The sequence below is a fragment of the Merops nubicus genome, unplaced genomic scaffold (assembly GCF_000691845.1).
Source record: "Merops nubicus isolate BGI_N331 unplaced genomic scaffold, ASM69184v1 scaffold44062, whole genome shotgun sequence".
In the NCBI taxonomy this organism is placed as follows: domain Eukaryota; kingdom Metazoa; phylum Chordata; class Aves; order Coraciiformes; family Meropidae; genus Merops; species Merops nubicus.
The window spans coordinates 1-21,444 of record NW_008593666.1 but is presented as its reverse complement, the minus strand read 5'-3'; the positions used below and the strand labels follow the sequence as shown (position 1 = coordinate 21,444).

At 41.7% G+C, this 21,444-nt stretch overlaps 1 protein-coding gene across 1 annotated transcript; it reads left to right on the top strand.

Annotated features, from left to right (window-relative positions):
* Nucleotides 1-916: 916 nt before the first annotated feature.
* On the top strand, nt 917-16,977 carry CTSC (cathepsin C; the record flags this gene model as incomplete). Its single annotated transcript, XM_008935508.1, has 6 exons — nt 917-1,062; nt 9,704-9,870; nt 10,266-10,421; nt 11,911-12,026; nt 15,455-15,586; nt 16,294-16,977. Coding segments are annotated over 6 exons (1,220 nt in total), but the record flags the coding sequence as incomplete, so codon positions are not given.
* Nucleotides 16,978-21,444: the final 4,467 nt, after the last annotated feature.

The window sequence follows — 21,444 nt, the reverse complement described above, 5'->3', positions numbered from 1 at the left end:
CCGTGCGGGGCTCCTTGCAGGGCCTCGGGCAGAGAAAGGTCCGTTTGAACTGAGCAGCATCGGACACTCGAGTTAGCCTGACTCCGGGTGACCTCTGCGGGCTGCGCTATTGCTCTCCCACTTCAACTTGGGGGTATTTTTGTTTCGTTGATTCGATTTGGGCTGAACAAGGCCTGTTCGTGAGCACCACTGCGTCTTGCGGGTTCTCTTCGTCCTCCCGCAGCTGCCTTGCCGGGCTCGGCCTGTCCTGCAGGTGGCTGTGCCTGCGGCAGAGCTTGGTTCTGCTTTTGTGTGGGAACTGACTTTTGTGTGGCACCTGACTAGCTCCTGGCAGGACACTGCCTGCGAGGCAGTGCTAGTGGGAAATTACTGATGAGTTGCTGTATGTCAGTGCTCTTGAAAAAATAGTAGATACTTTGCATTTTATAAATTCTCTGCTTGGTTGAGCAGATGAGGCATGGGGAAGTAGGAGCAGTGAGTGGTGGAGGGAGCTGGAGCACTGATGTGAAGAAGCATGAGGTGGTTGATACCTCCTCCTAGATGTTTTAAGGGAAGATTTGTCATTGCATACAGGGTGCCCGAGTGACATAGTGTCAGAGTCCTGTGTAGCTGTATAGTAAGTTGGGTTTAAATAAGCTGATGTTTCCTGGCAACAGCTGCTTGATGCTGCTGCTAATTAAATGTGCAAATACTGCCTAGCAGTGTAAAAAATGGGCATGTAAACTTACAGATAGGTAAGCGAAGTCCATGAATTGTGTTTGCTTGATGCCTTTTTGCAGAAGACTGTACTCAACAGGTGTATTTTAGCTTTTTTTTTTTTAATGAAATGAATGTTACAACATTCTTCAGACTGTTTGTTTGTTTGTTTTATCTCTTCCGTGAAATAAGAGTGCAATAATATTTGTATTTCTTCCAGGGCCTGTGGAAAGAAAGGTGCTTGTGAATCTTCAGAAGTTAGATGTGGCTCAAGATAGTCTGGGCAACTATGGTTTCTTCACATTGGTTTACAATCAAGGCTTTGAAATTGTGATAAATGGTTACAAGTGGTTTGCATTTTTTAAGGTGAGTTGACTTGGTGTGTTCTGCATCACTGACTGTTGTTAGGCTTCTGTGTAGTCACTGGGTGCTCTGTTGGGGCAGCTGGAAGACTTGGTTATCTTTGGCTCTGCTGTTTACCTGGGTTACCAGGTACAGGACTTAAATTTTTAATTTAAGAAAACAGTTGTCAGTGGCTGGGTAGGGAGCAGAGGGAGGGAAGATATTCCACACGGGGCATTATATGAAAAATCTGTTGCAGATGCTTCTGTCTTCTCTTGAGAGATACTTAAAGCAATTGAAGGCCTTCATGAAGCTTACTCCCAGAAGCCTGGAATATTTTTTTTTTTCCAGTTTTCTTCCTGACACCATGGCCTGAAGTGATGTAGCAAGCATTGTTGCTTTTATCTTTCCTTAAAGTTGTTCTCCTGTGCACAAAAACTTCAGAAAGGCCTTGCTGGTGGTTTTCTAGGATCTTCAGATTTTATTCCCACATACTACCTTTAAGATCTAAAGAACCTTTCTGCTGCCTGTAATTGTTCTTTTGCAGTAATACTGTTATCTCCAGTCCCTGTTAATGACTTCAGATCAAGAAGAAAAGGGTGCTAGTAGGCAGGGGGTAGACAGGAGAAATCCCGCTCACTAACGAGTGCTCTGCTGCTGTCCTGAGGGATGGCATTATGAATTTAGAGGGTGGCTTGAAGCATCTCTACAGGATAGCTTTGCTACCCGGGAGACATGTTTTGTGCAGCAAGACTGCTCAGTATCTGCAGCCCTTGGCAAGAGCAGTGAACATGTTTTTTGGTCATTTCAGGAAGCGTGGCCTTGGGTCTAGCTTTGGAGGAGCTGTTGGTAAACAGCCAGGCCTTGTTCAAGCATAAAATTCCTAAAACTTGGCTGGTAGTAAGGAGGGTGAAGATAAGACTTTGGCTTTAAACTGTCTTTCTGGGAGCCATTGTAGATGGCCTATTTCAACACGGTATTTTCAAGTCTGTGTTTTCAGATGTTAACAGAAGTGAATGATCCACTCTTCCAGGAGAACTGTAGTCCTTGCAGGATAGAAACAATGTATGAGGCTTCAGTTAAAAGGCACCTTCCTCCTTGCTGACTTCACTTAAATAAAGGGAAAGGGCCATTGTAGGTTGTTTTACCACAGGAATGGTGAAGTTTTTTACATATTCAAGCCCCAGGAGTCAGCTAAGCGCCATGATGGAAAGGTAAAGTGTGAAAAGTTGACGATTAAGATAAAGGTAATTTAATAGGTAAAGGCAAAACTGTGTATGCAAGCAAACCAAAATATGGAGTTTATTCCCTACTTGCTACCAGCAGGCATGTGTTTAGCAATTTCCAGGAAAGCAGGGCTTCATCACCCGTGATTGTTACTTGGGAAGGCAGATGCCATAATTCTGAATGTCCCCCTTGTTTCCTCCTTTCCCCAGTTTACATTGCTGAGCATGATGTTGTGTGGTAGGTGTGGAGTAGCTCTTTGGTCAGGTGGAGTCAGCTGCTGTGCCTGTGTCACCTCACAACTTCTTGTGCACCTCCAGCCTGCTCGCTTCAATAAAATTACTTAAATAAAATTAACTGACAAAATAGTGCACTCTTACAACTAAATTATTAAAATAAGGATGCTTCTGTGTTTGTCTTAGACTCAAGCAAGAGCAAAATGTGAGGGGAGAAATAATTGATTGTTCTCTCATCTGTGTAAGGAAGTGACATGAAATTGCCATGATGTTTTCTCCTCATAGGTTTGGTAGGTGGTACAGCAACAGCTACAGACACTGAAGGGTACTCTAATGGGGCAGAATTACCTTGAACTTCTAAGGCAGGGACACCTCTGGGAGCTGCCCTACAGTGGCTGCTTCAAATGGGGCAGGAACTGCTGCCTCCCTGAGGACAGTGGAACACTGCATGTTGTAGTATGGTCCAGGAACTCGACTTGAGGTGTCACATGTGGTGGGTGGAATTTGGGAGTCACTGCTGGCCTTGGTGGACTCCTCTGCAAGTTGAACTCTCAAACAGGGAATCCTTAGGTTATTTTACACTGAAATGCAGAGCTGCTTTACAAGCCGGTGTGGCGAGCAGTTGTAACAAGTGTTGATTGTTAAACTAATTCTTGAATGTGAGGAATTTAATCGTAGAACCAGTGAGTGGCCAGCTCTGGTGTGTGAGTGGAGCTGTTAGGCACCAGCTTGAAGACAGCCGAGAGTCACAGAAGGCATTACTCCTGCTATCTGTACCTTGTGAAATACATACTTGGAAGATGAGCACTAAGTCAAGTCGCTCGTAAGTGCTGATGTCATGTATTCCTCAGTGCTAATGAAAACAAATGCATTGATTTACAGGTGTATTAAAAAATATGCCAAAACTATGTTACAGAATAATTTAGGCTGGAAGGAACTTCTGGGGGTGATCTGATTCAGCTTGCTGCTCAAAACAAAGTCAGTCAAATACACACTTGTGCAGTAGCAATGCACAACAGCTTGAATTTCATGGTCACGAGTGTGTCTTAGTCCTTTGTAGGCAAATGGATTGTTTTGCAGTTGCTTTTGGTATTGAGAAATAGTGAGCTTGTTTGGCTCGTTGTTCAATAGTAGGGAATCCATCTGCAAGACATGTTTAAATTAACATGCTTAAATTAACATCTTCTTTCATTAAAAATTATAGAGAGGATTAGCACACGATTCAATTACCTTCTCTGTAATTTTGCTGCTGTAAAGGAAAAAGCAGATTACGAAGGTGCAAGTATAGTGGCCAAGAAGCCTGAGGAAATATCACAGCACTTAGTAAATGCTTTTTTTTTCCGCAGGCAACAAGTTGACTTCATTAGGCAACAACTTACAATACTGTCTTATCCATAAAACTGTTATTTCACAATCATCAGTGGGGACTTCCAGGGTAATAAATGCTTCCTTATGAACTGCTGGACCTTGGGACCTATTTTGATACGTGTATCTGTTTATTTTTAATCCATTAAATATTGCATTACTCATGAAACAGAAATATAAAATATCTGGTCCTCGTATAAACTGAGAATGTGTTTTTTTCTATCCAATGGAGCTAACACGCTTTTAAGACCTATTCCATCATCTTCTACTGTAAAGCTTCTAGGGGAGAACTAATATGTTCAGTTCCATGCATAACTGAGAGGTTTTTGAATAAAGACTGACTGTTGTTTAAAGTACTCCTACCATTTGCACCTGAAAGGAACATAAACATGGCAGACTTGATTTGCTTAGTGTTGGTTGCAGTCCTAAAGCCCTTGGAGTAAAATAGGGTAAACCAGAACAGTAATTGGTGAGGGCCTTCCTTCCTGGGAATTCAGCAAGAGGAAAGCATATGAAGCAGTCTCAGAGAATATTGCTTAGCCGTGACTGCTGTTGAGAAAGTGGAAAGTCATTAGACAAAGTCCCTTTGCAGTTCATGGAAAGGAAGAATCATCTTTGTTGTCAGTGTCTTGCTATATAGCAAGAAGGTGTGGAACTATAATATAGGGTAATTTGCTATTGTTTTTACCGCTTGGTGGAGTTAGTTTCACTCTGAGATGACCTTCTAGTTTGAGCACTGCTCTGGAGTTACCACTCGATGGTGGAATAACTTCTTGGTTCATGGAGCAGCTCAGTTTGTGAAAGCCTTGTACATTACCTTCCGTGGCTGTGTGTTTGGGCTTGTCAGGAAAGCATTCGTTGCTTAAAGGCTGCTCATAAATTTCAAGTTCTGTTTATTTTGTACTAAAGTTAAATTATGTGGTTTAAACCCCATCATGGTGACAGGACAGATAAAGCATCCTGATTTACCTACTACAGTGCTTTAAAACTTTCCTTAAATTCTGCTGTTGAGCAGAGAGGATGCAGTTGCTAGGCCAAATGAACAGCAGGATTTAAGCCAATACAGTATTTAATGTTTCAAGCATAGAAGTGCAGATGGTGCTAATTGAACTTTCAGTGTATTTTTGCTTAATGTTAAAGAATGAAGCCATTAACTGCTAAAAATAATGCCATGGGCTCGTCTAAATGGTGGGTTTGTCAGAGGTGCTGTACCATGTGGGTATGGACACAGCCTGTTTGATGTTGATGCGAGTTTCAGGGTTTTTTTAATAGCCTTTTGTTTCTATGGCTTGCTGAACAGACTCCCTAAAACGTTCATAAGGCCTCACTGCCTTTATAAGATTTCTTCTTTCACCTGGGGACTGTGGGGAAATGACTTGCTACACCAAAGGAGTGAGTTAGGTTAGTTTATTAAGTAATTTTTCCTCGGTTTGCTTTAATAGCTTAAGTAAGGAAGCTCTAATGATGTTTTGTTTCTAGCTATTGTTGTACATAGACTTGCCCCTGAGGGGTCGTCATGTTAAATGGAGCACCCTACAGTGTTCTTTGCATTCTGCTTCTCACAAGTTGTAGTTACTTTGCCTGGTGTTAATTTGCAGCAGAAAATAACTTGCTTGTTTTATGGGGATGCTCTTGTTTCTTATTTAATGTGTGCTGCCGAAACATCCTATAATGAACTTGAATGTGAAGTTAATATACTGACTCTTGGCAGAAGCTTAAGCATGTGCTTCTGCTGGGTGATACAAGGATTCTGTAGGGCTGCACAAGATATAAAGCTTTAATGATTTATTTATTTCCCCTCCAGGGGATGGCAAAGGAAACAGAAACAGCATAACATAAAAAATTAGAGTGAGGCTGAAACTTGAGGCTAACTTGTTTTAATTATTTGCGATCTGTGTAGTATTTATTTAACATTAAGACTACCGCTTTGAAAGAAGACAGTCTCTTTATATTCTCACTGTTTGTCCCTTAAGCTAAGTGGTACTACTTCTGACTTTTGAGATGTCCTCTAGTAAAAAACAATTCTGGTGATTTTTTTTTGTCTTTTTATTAAAACATTAGCACTACTTCAGCAGAAAGCAAGAAACAGGCTAAAAACTTGTAGTGGAATAGTCTATAATCTTTTCCAGACTGACTTGGTGGCATCTTTGTTACATCTTTTCCTCTCTTCCCCAGTGCCCTCAAATTTGGTCTCCATCCTTTCCTCTTTGGGAGACTAAAAATGTAAAGAAAGCTTTAAAAAACTGCATTTTTTTTTTCAATCAGGACTAGAATTGAACATACAATTAGATTATGTCCTGATGAGCAACACAGGAAAGACTTTACTAAATGTGTACCAAAAAGTCTACCTAGAGTCGGGTATATAACAGCAAGCCTTAAAGTTTAGGTGCATGAAGTCTTTTAAGCTTAAAAGAGTTGCTTAGCTAAATTTTGGCATTGGGTGAAGTCACATGACTTGTCAGACTTGAGAAAAACATGCATTTGAAATAGAATTGAAGCTTAATGTTTTCAAACCATGGAATTTGAACTGTGAATATAGTTTTGGTGCCTACAGGAGTTGTTCCAAATTGGTCACGTCACAGGATGCTTTCAGATTACTTAATGCTGCAGGTTGAGCACCGGGTAGTGAAATTATCACGTGGCATGGCTGCTGTGGTCTTTTATTAATTTAAGAATAAAAATCATCTTAAGTCTGCAGAGCAAGTGTGTGCAGCAGTTATCTAGCAGTTGGTGGTGGTCACAGCTGTGTGGCTGTTGTCCTCCATGCAGGATAGTGTTCTGTGCTGAGTGCTGAGCTGGCAGCTTCAGCTGAGTCTGGCACTGTATATTACACCCACGTGAGCCAGCAGTTGTCCCTGCAGGGGTGCCGTGCCCCTGTGCGACTGTTGGTTGGGCAGGCATACTCAGAATAGGTCCTCTAAAAGTGGTACAGTCAGATTTGCTAGATCTAATCTGCCAGAGCCATTCTCTAGAAGCAGTAAGAAATGCTGCATCTGGTTTTAGCAATGAAATACTGATGTGATAGTGTGCTTTCTGGTAGTAAGTAGTGGATGTCATTGCCATGGCACCAGTGACTTTATTAGCCCATTTTAGGTCCTCTAACATGTGATCCACTGGGTAGTTAACTAGCTGGTAGAAACTAAGCATAAGTGTTGGGGATTTCTAAAAGTTTCTCTACCAGTTCTCTACATCAATGGCTTTCAGTTAAAATCAAGAGGGAGGAAGCAAGTTGTGACCTTATAAGTATATTTTCATTTCCTAGCTGACAGTGGCTTTTGGAGTTCAGATTCCCGTTATGCACATGTCATTGATGTGGTCTCAAAGTCTCCATGTCTCCTTTTTAAAGGCATTTCAGTAGTCTGCCAGTCTACAAAAAGGTAGCTACAGAGGACCTGAATTGCTTAATTTTAGGCTTCTACACAGACTGTCTGAAATTGGCTTTTGTCTCGCATTTATCTTGAAGCATTGCCAATGACTGTCCTATCACCTCCCTGTTAGTTTTGTTGGTATGTTTGAAGCTAAGGAACAGTGTAAGAAACTTGCTAAATTCACTTTTCGTGAAAGATAAGCTACATAGATGGTGTGATTCATATTCTGGTTGTCTTTCCACATCTTAAAATAATAAATTTCATCTCCAGAAAAGGGAGAGGGTTTCTAGGATTTCTAGGAGGGGGGGGGAAAGTTTTTGCTTTTAATTTACTAGTTAGAAGATAACTCATTAGCTTTTTTTCCATGAAGGTAAGTCCCAAATCTGTTCCACTTGTTTTGATTCAGTATAACTCTGCCTGATAGGCAGAATCTGTGTCTGATTGTTGCAGGAAGCAGGCCTGTTCCTTGAGTAATATTCAAGTATTTGGATTGAAGGCCTGTATTTGCACAGTCTTGGGCAGTGAGATAGGATGAATAGAACAAGGTAACAGCTCAGCCTTCTAGGTGCTTCCATCCTGCTCTGGTTAGCAAACATGCTTACCTTGCTAGACAGGCAAGGGAGTAGATGTGAGGTGTCCACTGGTGAGACAGCACCTTGAAGACTGTGTTCTATTTTGGGCCCCTCACTACAAGAAAGAGGTTAAGGTGCTCAAGCAGGTCTGGTGAAGGGTCTAGAGCACAAGTCCTATGAGGGTCGGCTGAGGAAACTAGGGATGTTTAGCCTGGAGAAAATGAGACTGAGGAGAGACCTTATCACTATCTGCAGCTACCTGAAAGGAGATTGTAGTGAGGTGGGGGTTGGTCTATTCTCCCAATGTGACAAGAGATAGGACAAGAGGAAACAGTCTCAAGTCACACCAGGGGAGGTTTCGGTTGGATACTGGGAAAAATTTCTTCCCCCAAAGGGTTGTCAAGCACTGGAGCAGGTTGCCCAGGGGTGTGGCTGAGTCACTATCCCTGGAGGGTTTTAAAAGATGTATAAATGTGGTGCCTGGGGACATGATTTAATGGTGGACTTGGCAGTGTTGGGTTAATGGTAGGACTTGATGATCTTGAAGGTCTGTTACAATCAAAATGATTCTATGATTGTGTGTGATACCTCTGCAGCCGTCAAAATAGGGATAAAGCAAATTCCCATTGTTATAAAATAGAGGATTAACCTTTAATTTTATCCCTCTGATTGATAGACTTACTTCACTACGTGTTCTTCGTATTCCCTGTGGAGCCTTGACATAGACGGGAACCTCTCAGTGTCTTAATTTTCTATCTTGAGACATTTCCATCTCTGTAAGCCGCTGCTTTCTTCCGTGAAGAGACTGAGGAAACGTTTTGTTGAAACACAGCTACAAAACCCCTGTACCATTGTATGTCTGCAACTCAAATGGAATGGGATTTAATAAAATATTATTGGACTAGGAAACCTAGATTCCATTCAACTGATTTGTGTGATTAGAAAAGTTAGGTTAAAGCTTTTGTTGCATGGAGTTTTTGGGCTTCTTTGTAGCTTAATACAAAACAGACTTTAGCCTTGAGAGATTAATAAAGATAATTTGTTTTTCCTCGGGACATTCTGCTGTCAAAGAATTGCTAAATCCTTAACAGTTATGAAAATAGACAAAGTATTAATGCTAGCTGTAATATGAAGTCACATTTTGCTGAACAGATTAATTTACTACTCTTCAGTGGTAGGAAGACTTGTGTGGCTGAATAAGGAAGTGTGAGGACTTGGGACTTGAGGCTTTAGTAACGCTCCTGTCACCACCAGCTTAAATGAGTTACTCTCAGTGGATCACTTCTTATTGTCTCAGCTTGATAATTCAGGTGAAAATTTGTTTCTTGATGCTCTTCCATCACAGCTAGTAGGAAGTCTCATATTTGGTTCTGATTTCCAAAACAAAAATGCTGCAATGCAATTCTCCCTGAGAGGTTCCTGGGTGTGAAATGTGCCATCCTCCCTGTGTATACTTTTAATGCTGCTGTGAATCTTAGTTCCTCAAACTTCTGCAGCAGTTTAGAGTTACTGTGACTAGTAACATATTTGGTGCAAGAATCCACAGGGCCTTGAAGAGAAATGTAGGTACAATGAAGTCTTCTACATTTTCCCTAAAAAGTAACTGTTGAACTCAACTATCACCTGTTAGTTGATACTGGTACTAATGCATGCTTTGTTGCTAGAAGTGCAAGACACAACCTAGTCTTCTAGAAATTTGAGAAAGAAGTTGATCTTTAATCTGCTTAAACTTTTCTTGATGTTTCTTTGTTTTGAAATCAAACACAATGCTGATTCATCTGGAATACACATTTGGCTGCTTCCTCTGAAACACAGGCAAGCAGTAGCTGGGTGGGTAGGGACTACTGCTTTGCTAACATATATATCTACTCAACACAAGCATAACCTCTTCACATTACAGTACAAAAAAGAAGGCCAGAATGTAACAAGCTACTGTAATGAGACTCTACCAGGATGGGTACATGATGTGCTTGGCCACAATTGGGGTTGTTTCAGTGGACAGAAGATCTCTTCATCTGCCTCAGATGTTCACATAAATGAACTACCTCTACAGAAGCCCAGAGGAAGGTAAGCAACAGATGAGTGAGCTGTTACTGGAATAAAATGTTTGATAACAGTGTTTCAGGTTACAGCTAAAACCATATGGACCAATTCTGTTGCTGAGGCCAAAGTTAATGCCAGTGATAATGTTGAGTAGAAACCTGAATGCACGAAACCAGAGGCTGTGCCTGTCACGGTTTCTCCTCCAGTCTGTGGTGAAGCCCAGTTACAAAACTAGCATGTCTAAAGAGGATGGTTATATCTAGTTAGTCTGATTGCAGAAACCTTGCCTTGACCCAATTATTGCATGTTTCTTTATCAGTACCTACCAGAAGACCCTTCCAGTCTTTCCTGTAGTCAGATTAGAGGACATCTTTACCTTTCAATCTGAGTTCTCACTGTTTGATTGCTTTTGTTTGCAGAGTTTCAAGCAGACGTTACGTGCACAACTTTGACTTTGTAGATGCTATCAATGCTCGTCAGAAGTCCTGGAGAGCAACAAGATACAAGGATTATGAAAACTTTGCCCTGGAAGAATTAACTAGAAGAGCTGGGGGTCTCTATTCCAGAGCTCCAAGGTACTAAAGCCTTTTGTTTTGCCATAAACCTCACTGCTGCACAGTATCTGCTTGTATTTGTCCTGGCTCTTCCTAGCTGTGTTTTGGCTTGTAGTTCAGATGTTTAATCAAGTTTCAAGGCCTTCCAGCTCATTTTCATGGAGTGCCAACATATTTCTTGATGTGAATAATTAATTCTAGCATCTGTTGTCTTAAGCAGTTGAGACAAATAGGGTCATCTACCCTTTGATCTTGCCTAGTAACTTGCTGCTGAATTTGTATGTGCAGGGAAAAATTTGGGACAGTCTCAGCGGTCGTCTCGTTCTCCTGTTTACCCATCAGCTGCTTGCCATAGTCAGGAGTTTCTGCTGGACCAGCTTCCTAGTTCTACTAGTTCATAATGGCAATTAAAAAGCTTTGAACTGCGTTCTATTATTAAATATGATTTTCCTAAGGGAATTATGTGGTTACTTTGATAACTTGCTATGCCTGCAACCAGGGTCCTCTAGCAGGAGTGGAGTGTCTCAGTGAAGAAGCATGAAGTAGCCCTGAGTGTGTCTTCAGGGTCGTGCAGATCGTGTGGCAGAGTGGTAATGGGGATGGACTTATGGTCCTCTACATTAATTTGAGAACTATAGTTCCTTGATCTGAAGATTCTCTTCTTTACAGCTGTTTTTACCTTCTTTGTATTTCTGCTTATTGCACTCTAATACTGCTGTGGGTAGGAACGCTGCTTACTTTTCCAAACCATGGTAATTGTAGAAGAAGGTCCTACTACACATTAAAATTTCTGATTTGGCTGGGAGTGTCACACAGATATGTTGGCCTTCTCTTGCTGTTAGACCAGAGTGTGTTGTCTGGTGTTCATGATTGGCACTTGATGACATGACTTGTGGGACAAGCATCAGGTTATGTGAACGCTGAGCACGGGAACCTCCTGGGTTCCTGATGTATGAGTGTGATTTGGCTGGAGGCAGTAGATGAGGACAGGTAACATTTAATGCTTTTTCAGTAGTCGCACTAAAAACTTGGTCCAGGGAAGTCTCTGGAGGAAGTGGGACTGCGGTTATTGAAGTGTTAACGTAAACCGTGTCTGTGTCTGTAATTAGTCTTCACTTGCTGTCAGTGCATGCTGCCAAAGCAAGAGGCCTTCTGCAGTCAGATGTTCTACGTACCTCATGATGGCAGGAGTGTAAAATAGCTGCTGCAGAGCTGTGTTGCTACAGTCACTGAGAGTTACCTCAGCACTTCACATTGGTTCAAAAGTATCTGACCCTCACCAGCCTGTGGATAGCTAATAATATAGTTCTCTCAGGAAGAGATTTTAAGAGGTCTTGCGTCCTGCTGAAACTAATCTTTTCAGATTGACACTCAGCCTGGATGGAGAATATTTCAAATTGCTTAGTGTGAAATAACTGCAGCTAAGTAGAAGCCAGATGACAACTGACTGTTAAGTGACTGTTTCCTTACCTAGAGTGTCATATGTTACTTAGAAGCATTTTCTCTTTAGAACAAAGCCTGCACCTCTAACACCTGAGTTACTCAAAAAAGTTTCAAGCTTGCCAGAATCCTGGGACTGGAGAAATGTGAATGGTGTAAATTATGTCAGCCCTGTCCGGAATCAAGGTAAAAAACCACATAAAATCAAAACTCTGAATGAAATGCTCTAGAGCTCCTTTGATGTACTTTGTAATTTGTTGTTAACAAGAAGGTGTTTTTTTTTTCTTCCTGGTGTCTTGCAGTTGACAGTTTGCACCTTTGCTATGAATAACCTGTGGAAACTGGGTGGCATCCTGGCTGACTACACTGTGCCAAAATAGGTGGTGGCACTAGCTTATCCAAAGAGCAATGTTTATTTGCTAGGGTGAAAGCTAATTACCACAGTGCCCTTCATAAAGACAGCTGTCAAGTTTTGCCCAGACAATCTCAGTCATGGTTTTCTGCATGCTGACAGAACTGATGTACATTTATTTTTCTGCTGATAGCAAATTGTCATGCAGCTTTAATGAATAAAACCATGAAAATTATTTAAACTACCTTCAAATCTTACCACTCTGATAACTTTAGGAGTTACTTAAATGGCTAGTTGCAAGTCACTGTGAAAAGTGTGGACACTGATAAATACAGAATACTTGTAAAAATGATATAATTTTTTTTTTTTTTTTTTTTTTTGCATTGCCATTGTGGTGAGTATTTAGCTCAAAGGAGACTTAAGGCTACCATTCTGGTATATGTTTATTTTATAGGGAGTGCTTTTGTAGCACTGTGGTGTGAGATACCTGAATTAGTATGTTCCACACGCAGGGCCTGGAATGGACTCAGCTGGTGTGTGTCCCTTCCCTGCTCCACCATTTCCAAATAAAGTTGAATCTACTGGTAGCTACCCGGTTGCAGTTCTGAGAGCAAGGGAACAGAACATTAGGATGGTATGAAGTGGGTGACTGGTCCCTCATTTATGGTTTGGTGGTTCTGCTGCATTCTGCATGCTGGACTCCTGGTAGCAGAAGAAACATAGGAAGGCGTATGGGTGTTCTAGATCACAAGTTGATACATGGCATTGCTGAAAGATGGCAACAGGAAATTATACAGTCCTATACAGATGTGAGTCCTGTGCTTTATCTTGGTGTGAACTGTGAATATCCCAAGGGCTCTTTTACCTTCCAGACTGTTGAAGAGTTGGTCCCAATCTTACTCTTTCTCCATTGTGGGCTTTCAGAGTTTCTCTAAATGAGAACTAGTTTGTTGTTTCAAATAATAAAGCTGCCCATTCTTTTCCTGTAACCTGAGAATCCATGCTGAATATGGTAAATATTTGTCTGTGGAATCCATATATTCATTAAATGTATTTTAGGTTTCAGGCTTTTGAAAAAAAAGACAAAACAAAACAAACAAACAAAAAAATAACCCCTCCAAAAGATGACCTTGTGCAAAATAGTGCTGACATGCAAATTAAGTCTTGGTTATGGTAGCTTGTATGATTTTTTGTGAGGCACTGGATATCAATGCTTCATTAAAATGTTGATATTAGAAAGTCTTAGTTTTATATCATTAAGACTGTTAGATAGCTTATTAGAAAATGCCATGTGGGAGAATGCTGCTAGCAGTAAGATGCAAGTTGCCTGGCACGGGGAGAGAGAACTGTATGAATTACAAGGTTGTGGCTTCCTAGGTCTCACATGCTTGTGGAGTCATTGCTGGTAATGTTCAGAGGAAGAAACAAACCCAGCATCTGAAGTGAACAAGAATCAAAAGGGAAATGTGCATTCTCTGTAGAATACCTTGAGACAGGACAGGCTTCATGCAAGCTGCAGTTGTCTTGGACTGCAGTATTCACTGCCAGCGTGTCCGCATCCTTGCTAGCACTTCCTGTAGTCAGGAAAGTAAAGCTTGAGTTCTTGGGTTCTTTATAGAGCAGTAACTGCATCTTTGAGCCAAGAGATGTGTTGTCTTTGAAAATAGTCCTGCTGTTGCTTGTTATCAAATTTACAGGGGGAGAAGAGGGGAAGCTACAGATTTTGTTAGCCTTAAAGTGCAGTTCCAATTTTTCTGACTTCTTTCTGCAAGGTTTTTCTGCAGATCAAAGTAGATGAAAAGTGTGGTCAGCTGATTCTTCACCAGATGTTTTATGTCTCCTCCATACTGCTCATCATGTAATGGTCCTTTGCAGTAAAGTGAGAGGAGTCTGATGTGGCTGAAGCTTTAATTGACTGGAAGAGAGTTTAGGAGAAGTCTCAGAAAAGCAAGTATTCTTGCAGATGTGCTGGCTCACTGCTGATACAGACTGTTGTGCTGCGGGCCTCACAAATACCACTGCAGTAGAAGGAAAGAAATTCAGCAACCACTCCAACAGAATTCAGACTGAAATGATTGTGTTCATTGTATTTTTTACATTTTTGCACACAAAATGCAACAAAGTGTTCTGCAGCATGGCCCGTGTCAGACGCTGCGACTATACAATGAGTGGGAGGCACCTTTCACTGCTTCAGTTTGCCCTGCTGGGCACAGAGCATTTATGTTCAGGCTGACTTTGTCCCTTCAGAGGTACGTCTAACTGAGAGAAGGTGCAATTTTGCAAAGTCTTGCTTTTGTACTAGCTCTGCTTTTATACACCTACACAGTTCAGGAGAAAGTATTTTGTTTTGTTCCTCAAGCCTCCCTCCTTTTCATAGCTCTGCAATATTTGACTTTCCCACTGTCAGGAAACAAAAGGAAATCAGGCACCTTGGTGACAATCAGTAGATAAAATAGGACCTCATCCAAGTAATTGTCCTTCCCTATGATGCTTGTCACTCCATTTCCAAAGGTTTTTAATGTGTTACAGGAAGCTCCTAGGGAGTGAAGAGGCCTAAAACTAGAAGCGGTACTAAATTTTGATACAAAAGTAAGGAGACTTAATGGTCTGCCAGGAAACAGAAGGGAAATTAAAGTGCATCTGAAAAGCCAGAGTACAAATTATATGCCCATAGGAAATAAGGGGAGCTGTGATGAATCCACCATGTCAAACCAGCTATTTATACCACTACACTCCCAAATGTCAGTTATTTTAAGGGTAGCTTAAGAGGTGGAATTTATTTTTTTTTTTTTTCACCTTGAAATTACAGCATTAAATCCACTGGTAGGTTGGAATAATCTACTAGAACAGCATTGCCAGTGTTCCCTTAAACCAGTCGATTGCCCCTTAGCATATGTGCTTCATAAAGGGTTGTAGTCTGAGGCAGTAGGCCATGAGCCCCCTCAGCCCTGCTGATGTGGTCCCTTGTAGGTTCATTCTGAAGGAATAGCATAGATCTTAATGATACTACTGGAAAACACTTAAGAGCAATATGTTGTCTTATTCTTGAATAAGCTCTGTGTTCCTTCAGAAATTGTTAGAGCCATTTTTCAGAATTGCATGATGAAAAGCTGAATTGATATTTAAAGTATCAGCGTCTAACTTCTGATCACTGTCACATAGGTTTTGACTCTTTTTGGTGGGCTCTAGAAACAGTTGTACCTGAACGCAGGTGACTTGCCTTGTTCATGTTGCTGACTGCTCTTTGTGGTTCCTCCTTCAGGCTCATGTGGCAGCTGTTATGCCTTTGCCTCCATGGGCATGCTGGAAGCAAGAATACGTATCCTCACTAACAACACTCAGACCCCAGTCTTTAGTCCTCAGCAGGTTGTGTCGTGCAGCCAGTATTCTCAGGGTAAGTACACTGGTGTACTCAAAGATAATTGATAATTTTCAGTAATGATAATGCTGCAGAAGGAGACTGTATATTCAAAACTTCCACGATTTCCCCATTACCCGTGGTTTATTTTTTTCATCTTTTCTTGAAAGACTGAAAAAAATATTCCAGAGTTGTCAGCTCACCTTACTGTAGGGACAGGGTTGAACCAGGAGTATGTGGCCTCATGCTCAGGATGTTGCTGGATTTTAGGTAGACCTACTAGGGAGATGGAGAATATTTAAAGAATAGGGCTAAAAATATGGCTAAATTGCAATGCATAGAAATAGTGGAACCAGATATCCTCCCAAAAGCATATTTGGATGGACAAGGTGCATATGGAGAGGGTGGGATGAGCAAAAGCAATGACTAAATTTTTCCAAAGGACAGGACTCATGTTAGGACATGTCTTTTTACTGCATAAAACTACTCTTCCTCATGAGGAAAAGCAGGAGCAATTGGATGAGGTGTTCCATGCATTAGTGTTGCCTCTGTATCTCCCATTGGTGTGAATTTTGCCTTGTGTGTTTCAGAAAGCTAACCAGAGCCAACTGGAGTATAATATTATCAGGCTCACTGCAGTTTGTGTTCAGTAATGTGTCTAAAGGTATTCCAAAAGACTTGAGTAGGAGACTCTCCCCCTTCAAAACTCTCCAAGGGAATAAGCAGATACTTTTTTTGTTTAGGTTGTGATGGTGGCTTCCCCTACCTCATTGCTGGAAAGTATGTTCAAGACTTTGGTGTGGTGGAAGAAGACTGCTTCCCTTACACAGCCCAAGATTCTCCATGCACTTTCAAGCGCAGCTGTTACCACTACTACACTTCTGAGTACCACTATGTTGGTGGTTTCTATGGAGGCTGCAATGAAGCCCTTATGAAACTTGAGCTGGTTCTCCACGGGCCAATGGCTGTTGCCTTTGAGGTTTATGATGATTTCATGCTGTATAAAGAGGGGATCTACCATCACACTGGGCTGCAGGATGACTTCAATCCTTTTGAATTGACTAATCATGCTGTCTTGCTGGTGGGCTATGGTACAGACCCAAAAAGTGGTGAGAAGTTCTGGATTGTGAAGAACAGCTGGGGCACCTCATGGGGAGAAGAGGGTTACTTCAGAATCCGACGTGGCGCTGATGAATGTGCAATTGAAAGCATTGCAGTGGCTGCAACTCCTATTCCAAAATTATAAATGCAGAGCTCTTCATGCAGTGCCTTGTCCCAACAATAAGAACGTACTGATTGTTAGAAACTGCAGGTAAAATCTGTCCCCTAGCTTGAACAGGGGAGCTGAACGAAATTTTCCAGAACAGAGCAAGCAGTTCCCTTAGATGAAAGGATGAACACTGTTAGTTCTGCTCTGTGCACTGAAGGCTTCCTCTCGAGCCTGGCAGTAGGTGACCTAGAATACAGTGGCTGTAACTGGTGATAGTTGTGCATCCCTGGATGGACATCTTCAATCACCAGTTGCATTTTCTTCTGTGGACAATCTTGAACTGCAGACCTCAGAGGGAAGCATCTGCTATGATAATGTGAAAGTAGTTGGAAAGGACATTGGTAGTGCCTTACTTCTCTGAAATAAGGAAATCACTGCAGTTTAGAACATCAGTATGCATTGGGGAGGGAATGAGCAATTACACTGATTTAAAAGGAGATTTAAAAGCTTTAGGAGTCCTGCAAAAACTGCATGTCAATCCCTTATGACAGTAAAAATCAATTCTACATTTCAGGCTGTTACCAAATGTTTCAGTTCTGGATTTTATTGCCATGCTTTGCAATTGATCATGTCAAAGTTCAATAAAAATTAACCCCTTCCTTTAGGCTTTTTTACTTGTGGAAGTAGTTGGTTCTTTATTTCAGTGGCCTGTCTTAAGTTTTGAACTTCCTGTTAAGAACTTTTAGTTCTGCAGGATCTAAACTGGTGGGGAAGGAAGATGAGAGGGGGAGGAACCAGGAACCATCCAACTGAGGCCAAGATCTCTCACCAAGATTAAGCACAGTTGTCCAGGTGTCTCATAGTCCTTGCTGAGGGTATGGGACAATTCATTGAGTAAATTAGTTTATTCCTCAGTAATCCTGCTTAAGTCCTCCCTCTTAATCTGGTGCCCTATTCCTTTCAAACACACAAGGAAGAAGAATTAGTTTGAATTAGGGCAATAAAAATAAATCTGGAAATTGCTTGAAACAATCAAGAGTAGAAGATATTGTAGCCTGTGCTTTCATTTTTGTAAGATGAGACTTTGCTGCAGTGTGAAGCCAGCAGTGAGCTTCCTGCTGTGCTGGTACTGCAGCTATGCAGCTTGACCTGACTTGGATGACAGCTTCTCCGTACATAAGCAACCATGTTATAAATGTAATAACCAATGTAAATTTTCAGGACGTGCAGAAGATGTTCTTTGTGTAGGTGATCTTCAGGCTTGTCCTGCCACCTTTGAGTGCCCGTGGTTTCACTACAGAGATACAGTGGGTTTTGAACGTCCCCTGCACTTGGAAGTGCTGATTCTTAATAAGCAGGTATCTTCATGAACATATGGCTTTATATGGATGTGCTGGGTTCTTGGGTTTCATTAACAGCTGTAGCATTTTAGGTTCCCCTGAAAATAAGGATATAAAAGCTATGTATTTTTTACTATTTTTATTATCCTTCAGCCATTAGGAAATCAACTCATTATCGTGGAACTGCTGCTCACACTCATGGCACTATGAATGTAAAAATCTTAGCTATACATATCATGTTATCTACGTGTGTTTTGAGAAAGATTGTGTGTTATTTTCTTAGAAGTCCCATGTCTGTCTATCTGTCACTGCTTGTGTGTGGCAGCTGCAGTGGTGCAACATGAGGAAAGGAGAGTTCTCAGCGTGGTCTGTCACCATCATTGCCCCCAGCGACTGTCATCAGACGTACTCGTTTGCCTCTGGCTGACTGTGGTATGTGACTGTCCCTGTTCTCTATTTCAGAGCTGCACAGAGAAATGTCAGTCAGCCTGATGGAGCTAGTATGTGGGCAACATGACATTTGGATTCTCAACTTCTGTTTGGGATTGTGGGCCAAGTACAGAAACCACATTTAGGGGCCATAGGCTGAATACTAGCCAGAGAATCTCCTTCATGGGATCCCTTCAAGGGATGCAACTGCAAGAACTGATAAACCTTAAAGTGAGGAGGTACCACTCCGCTGTGACACAGCTTCACCTGCTAGTATCCTTCCAGCTCCTCAGAAGTTGAGAGATGGGGCTAAGCTTGGCTGTAACGAGTACAGAAGACTGAAAATAAATTATTGCCTACAAAGTAAGCAAAATAGGGAAGTGGCTCTCTGCAGCTTCAACTCACCTTTTTTTAAGAGTGTAGTTTATATGGCTTCTGCCTGTGAATGATGTATGTCATCTAGAGGAGCTTCCGATAGGAAACAAGCTATTGCTCGGGAGAGTAATTACACGTTTGGCAACCATGCCTTGTGGTGAGCAAGTAGGGGCCCAATCTGTTTAATTTACGAGGGAAGGTTAATAGATAATGTCACAGCTGATAAATACGTAACAGGGGAAACAGGGGTGATCATCAGCCCAGCAAACATTAAAAGTTTGATGTTTTGAAAATTAACGCTTGCAGAGGACAAGTAAGCTATCACTGTTTAACAAAGAGTGTAATAAATCCTTAAAATCTGTCAGGGGTGGTGGTGGAGGTGGAGGCTCTGTCACTGGACCTGGGTTTGGAGTTCTAGTTTGAGCATTTCCCCTGGCACAAGAATTGTTCAGGGAGTCCTGTGATTGGTTTATGAAGGAAGCATGGCTGGGTCATGACTCTTCCTTGCTTTGTGATCTGAGACCTTGAAATAGAAGGGGACTTGACTTCTAAAGTCAGTTTAACTTTGCACCATAAACTGCATATAAAGCCACAGCAGATACTTACCTAGATTTATACAAATTGCTGAAATTAGGACCTAGTAATTTTACAGTTGTATTGATCCAAGGGTCTTGGGAAGACAAGCAAAACCATTGTGTGCACATGTCCACCACTGGACCCTATTAAAATAGCAAGCCCTGCAGAATACTGTGCTTTGGTGGCAGCTTTTTTTTAATGACCTACACTTCACAAAATCATAGGATGGTTTGAGTTGGGAAGGACCTTAAAAATCATCTGGTTCCAACCCCTTACCACGGGCAGGAACACCTCCCACTAGACCAGGTTGCACAAGGCCCCATCCAGCCTGGTCTTGGGCACTTCCAGTGCTGGAGCATCTACACCTTCCCTGGGCAACCTGTTCCAGTGTCTCACTACCCTCATAGTGAAGAACTTCTTCCTTACATCCAACCTTAACCTCCCCTCTTCCAGTTTGAATCCGTTACCCCTCATCCTATCACTACAAGCCCTTGCACAAAGTCCCTCCACAGCTTTCTTGTAGGCCTGCTTCAGGTACTGCCTATCTAGGGAAGACTAAGGAAGCATTTTTTCAGTAGTGTCAGTCTACAAAATATCCTTTACCAAAATTTTCAGTTTTCACTTTGTCATTCTTCCCTTCCCCTCCCAAACAATGTAGCAGGGTATTTATTCCCACCAAATCATCAATTTCTTCAGAAAAGCTGTTTCTGGTATGTGTTAAAATTGCCTTTAAAACATCAAAGCTACCACTAATTTCATTTTCACCTCAAATGGATGGGACGTCCTTAACTGCTGTAGGTGATCAGCAGGGATAGAGCCTCTGATACAGCTGGGACTGTCTCACTTTGGGTTGATAGAGCGTTGGAAATGGTGTGGGCTCCAGAATGTGCTGAGGAGCACAGCATAATACCGGGACCCTCTCGGGGATGTGGTGCAGTAATGGGTGAGGAAGGAGGGTTTGGGAGATGCCTGTGCCCAGGTCTGCTGCTCTCACTCTGGGAGCTCTGGGCTGTTTCGTGGCTGTGGGGCCTTCCGGTTGAGGGTGGCCTGAATCTCCTGTGCGGGGTGCCCATCCCCACTGAGCGTCTCATGGCACAGCCTCACTAATGCCCTTGGTGGCAGCACTTCAGCCGCGAGGAAAACAGCCCTTGAATTGTAAGATGACGTGCACTGGCTGGGTCAGAAAGCCTGTGGGTGCTAATGCTCTTCTAAGCAGACTGATTCATGGCTAATTTGACTTTTCCACCACAGTGCATTATACGTGGAGACTTATCTGCCTACTTTAAAAAAGAAATGATCTTAACTTGAACCTTGAATTTGAAATTTGGAGGGAGGGCCCAAGCATATTTACAAAAAAAAAAAATCTTTACATACACTGAATGATATGATGAACACTGATAACTGAAGAACAGAGGGTGCACTTTAAGATATATATATGTGTGTTTATACTTGAAGTGATCCCTGAGACCTCTGACTTTCCTTATTAACTAGAGAATATTTTTAAGGGCTGTGGAGAAGGTTTGATATCACTTTAGCAATACAGGTGATGAATTTTAAGTACTGTCATAAGCACCAAAGATATTAAAAGTGATGTCTTTGCCCTAGGAGGATTTCAGAAGTTAGGAAAACACTGTGCATTCTTAAATATCCAGCAGTTCCAACCCTGATGCTCTGCATGTAAGGTGGAAAAAAATTCCAAAAATATTAGCTAATTGTACAGAATTGTTACAATTATATTTAACATAGCAAATATATACAGTGTGTGGATTTTTAAAAGGTCATATTATTGTGTTTTCTATTACTCTATTTACTCAACACTTATGACAGTAATATAATATAAAATTATGGCTTCTTCTATTGCTCAGTTTATCATTTATCCAGAATAAATAGGATTTGGGGTCTGGACTGTACATGGGATTCCCTGAGACTTTTCCTCTCGTGACTAGTGGAGTCCCTCAGGGGTC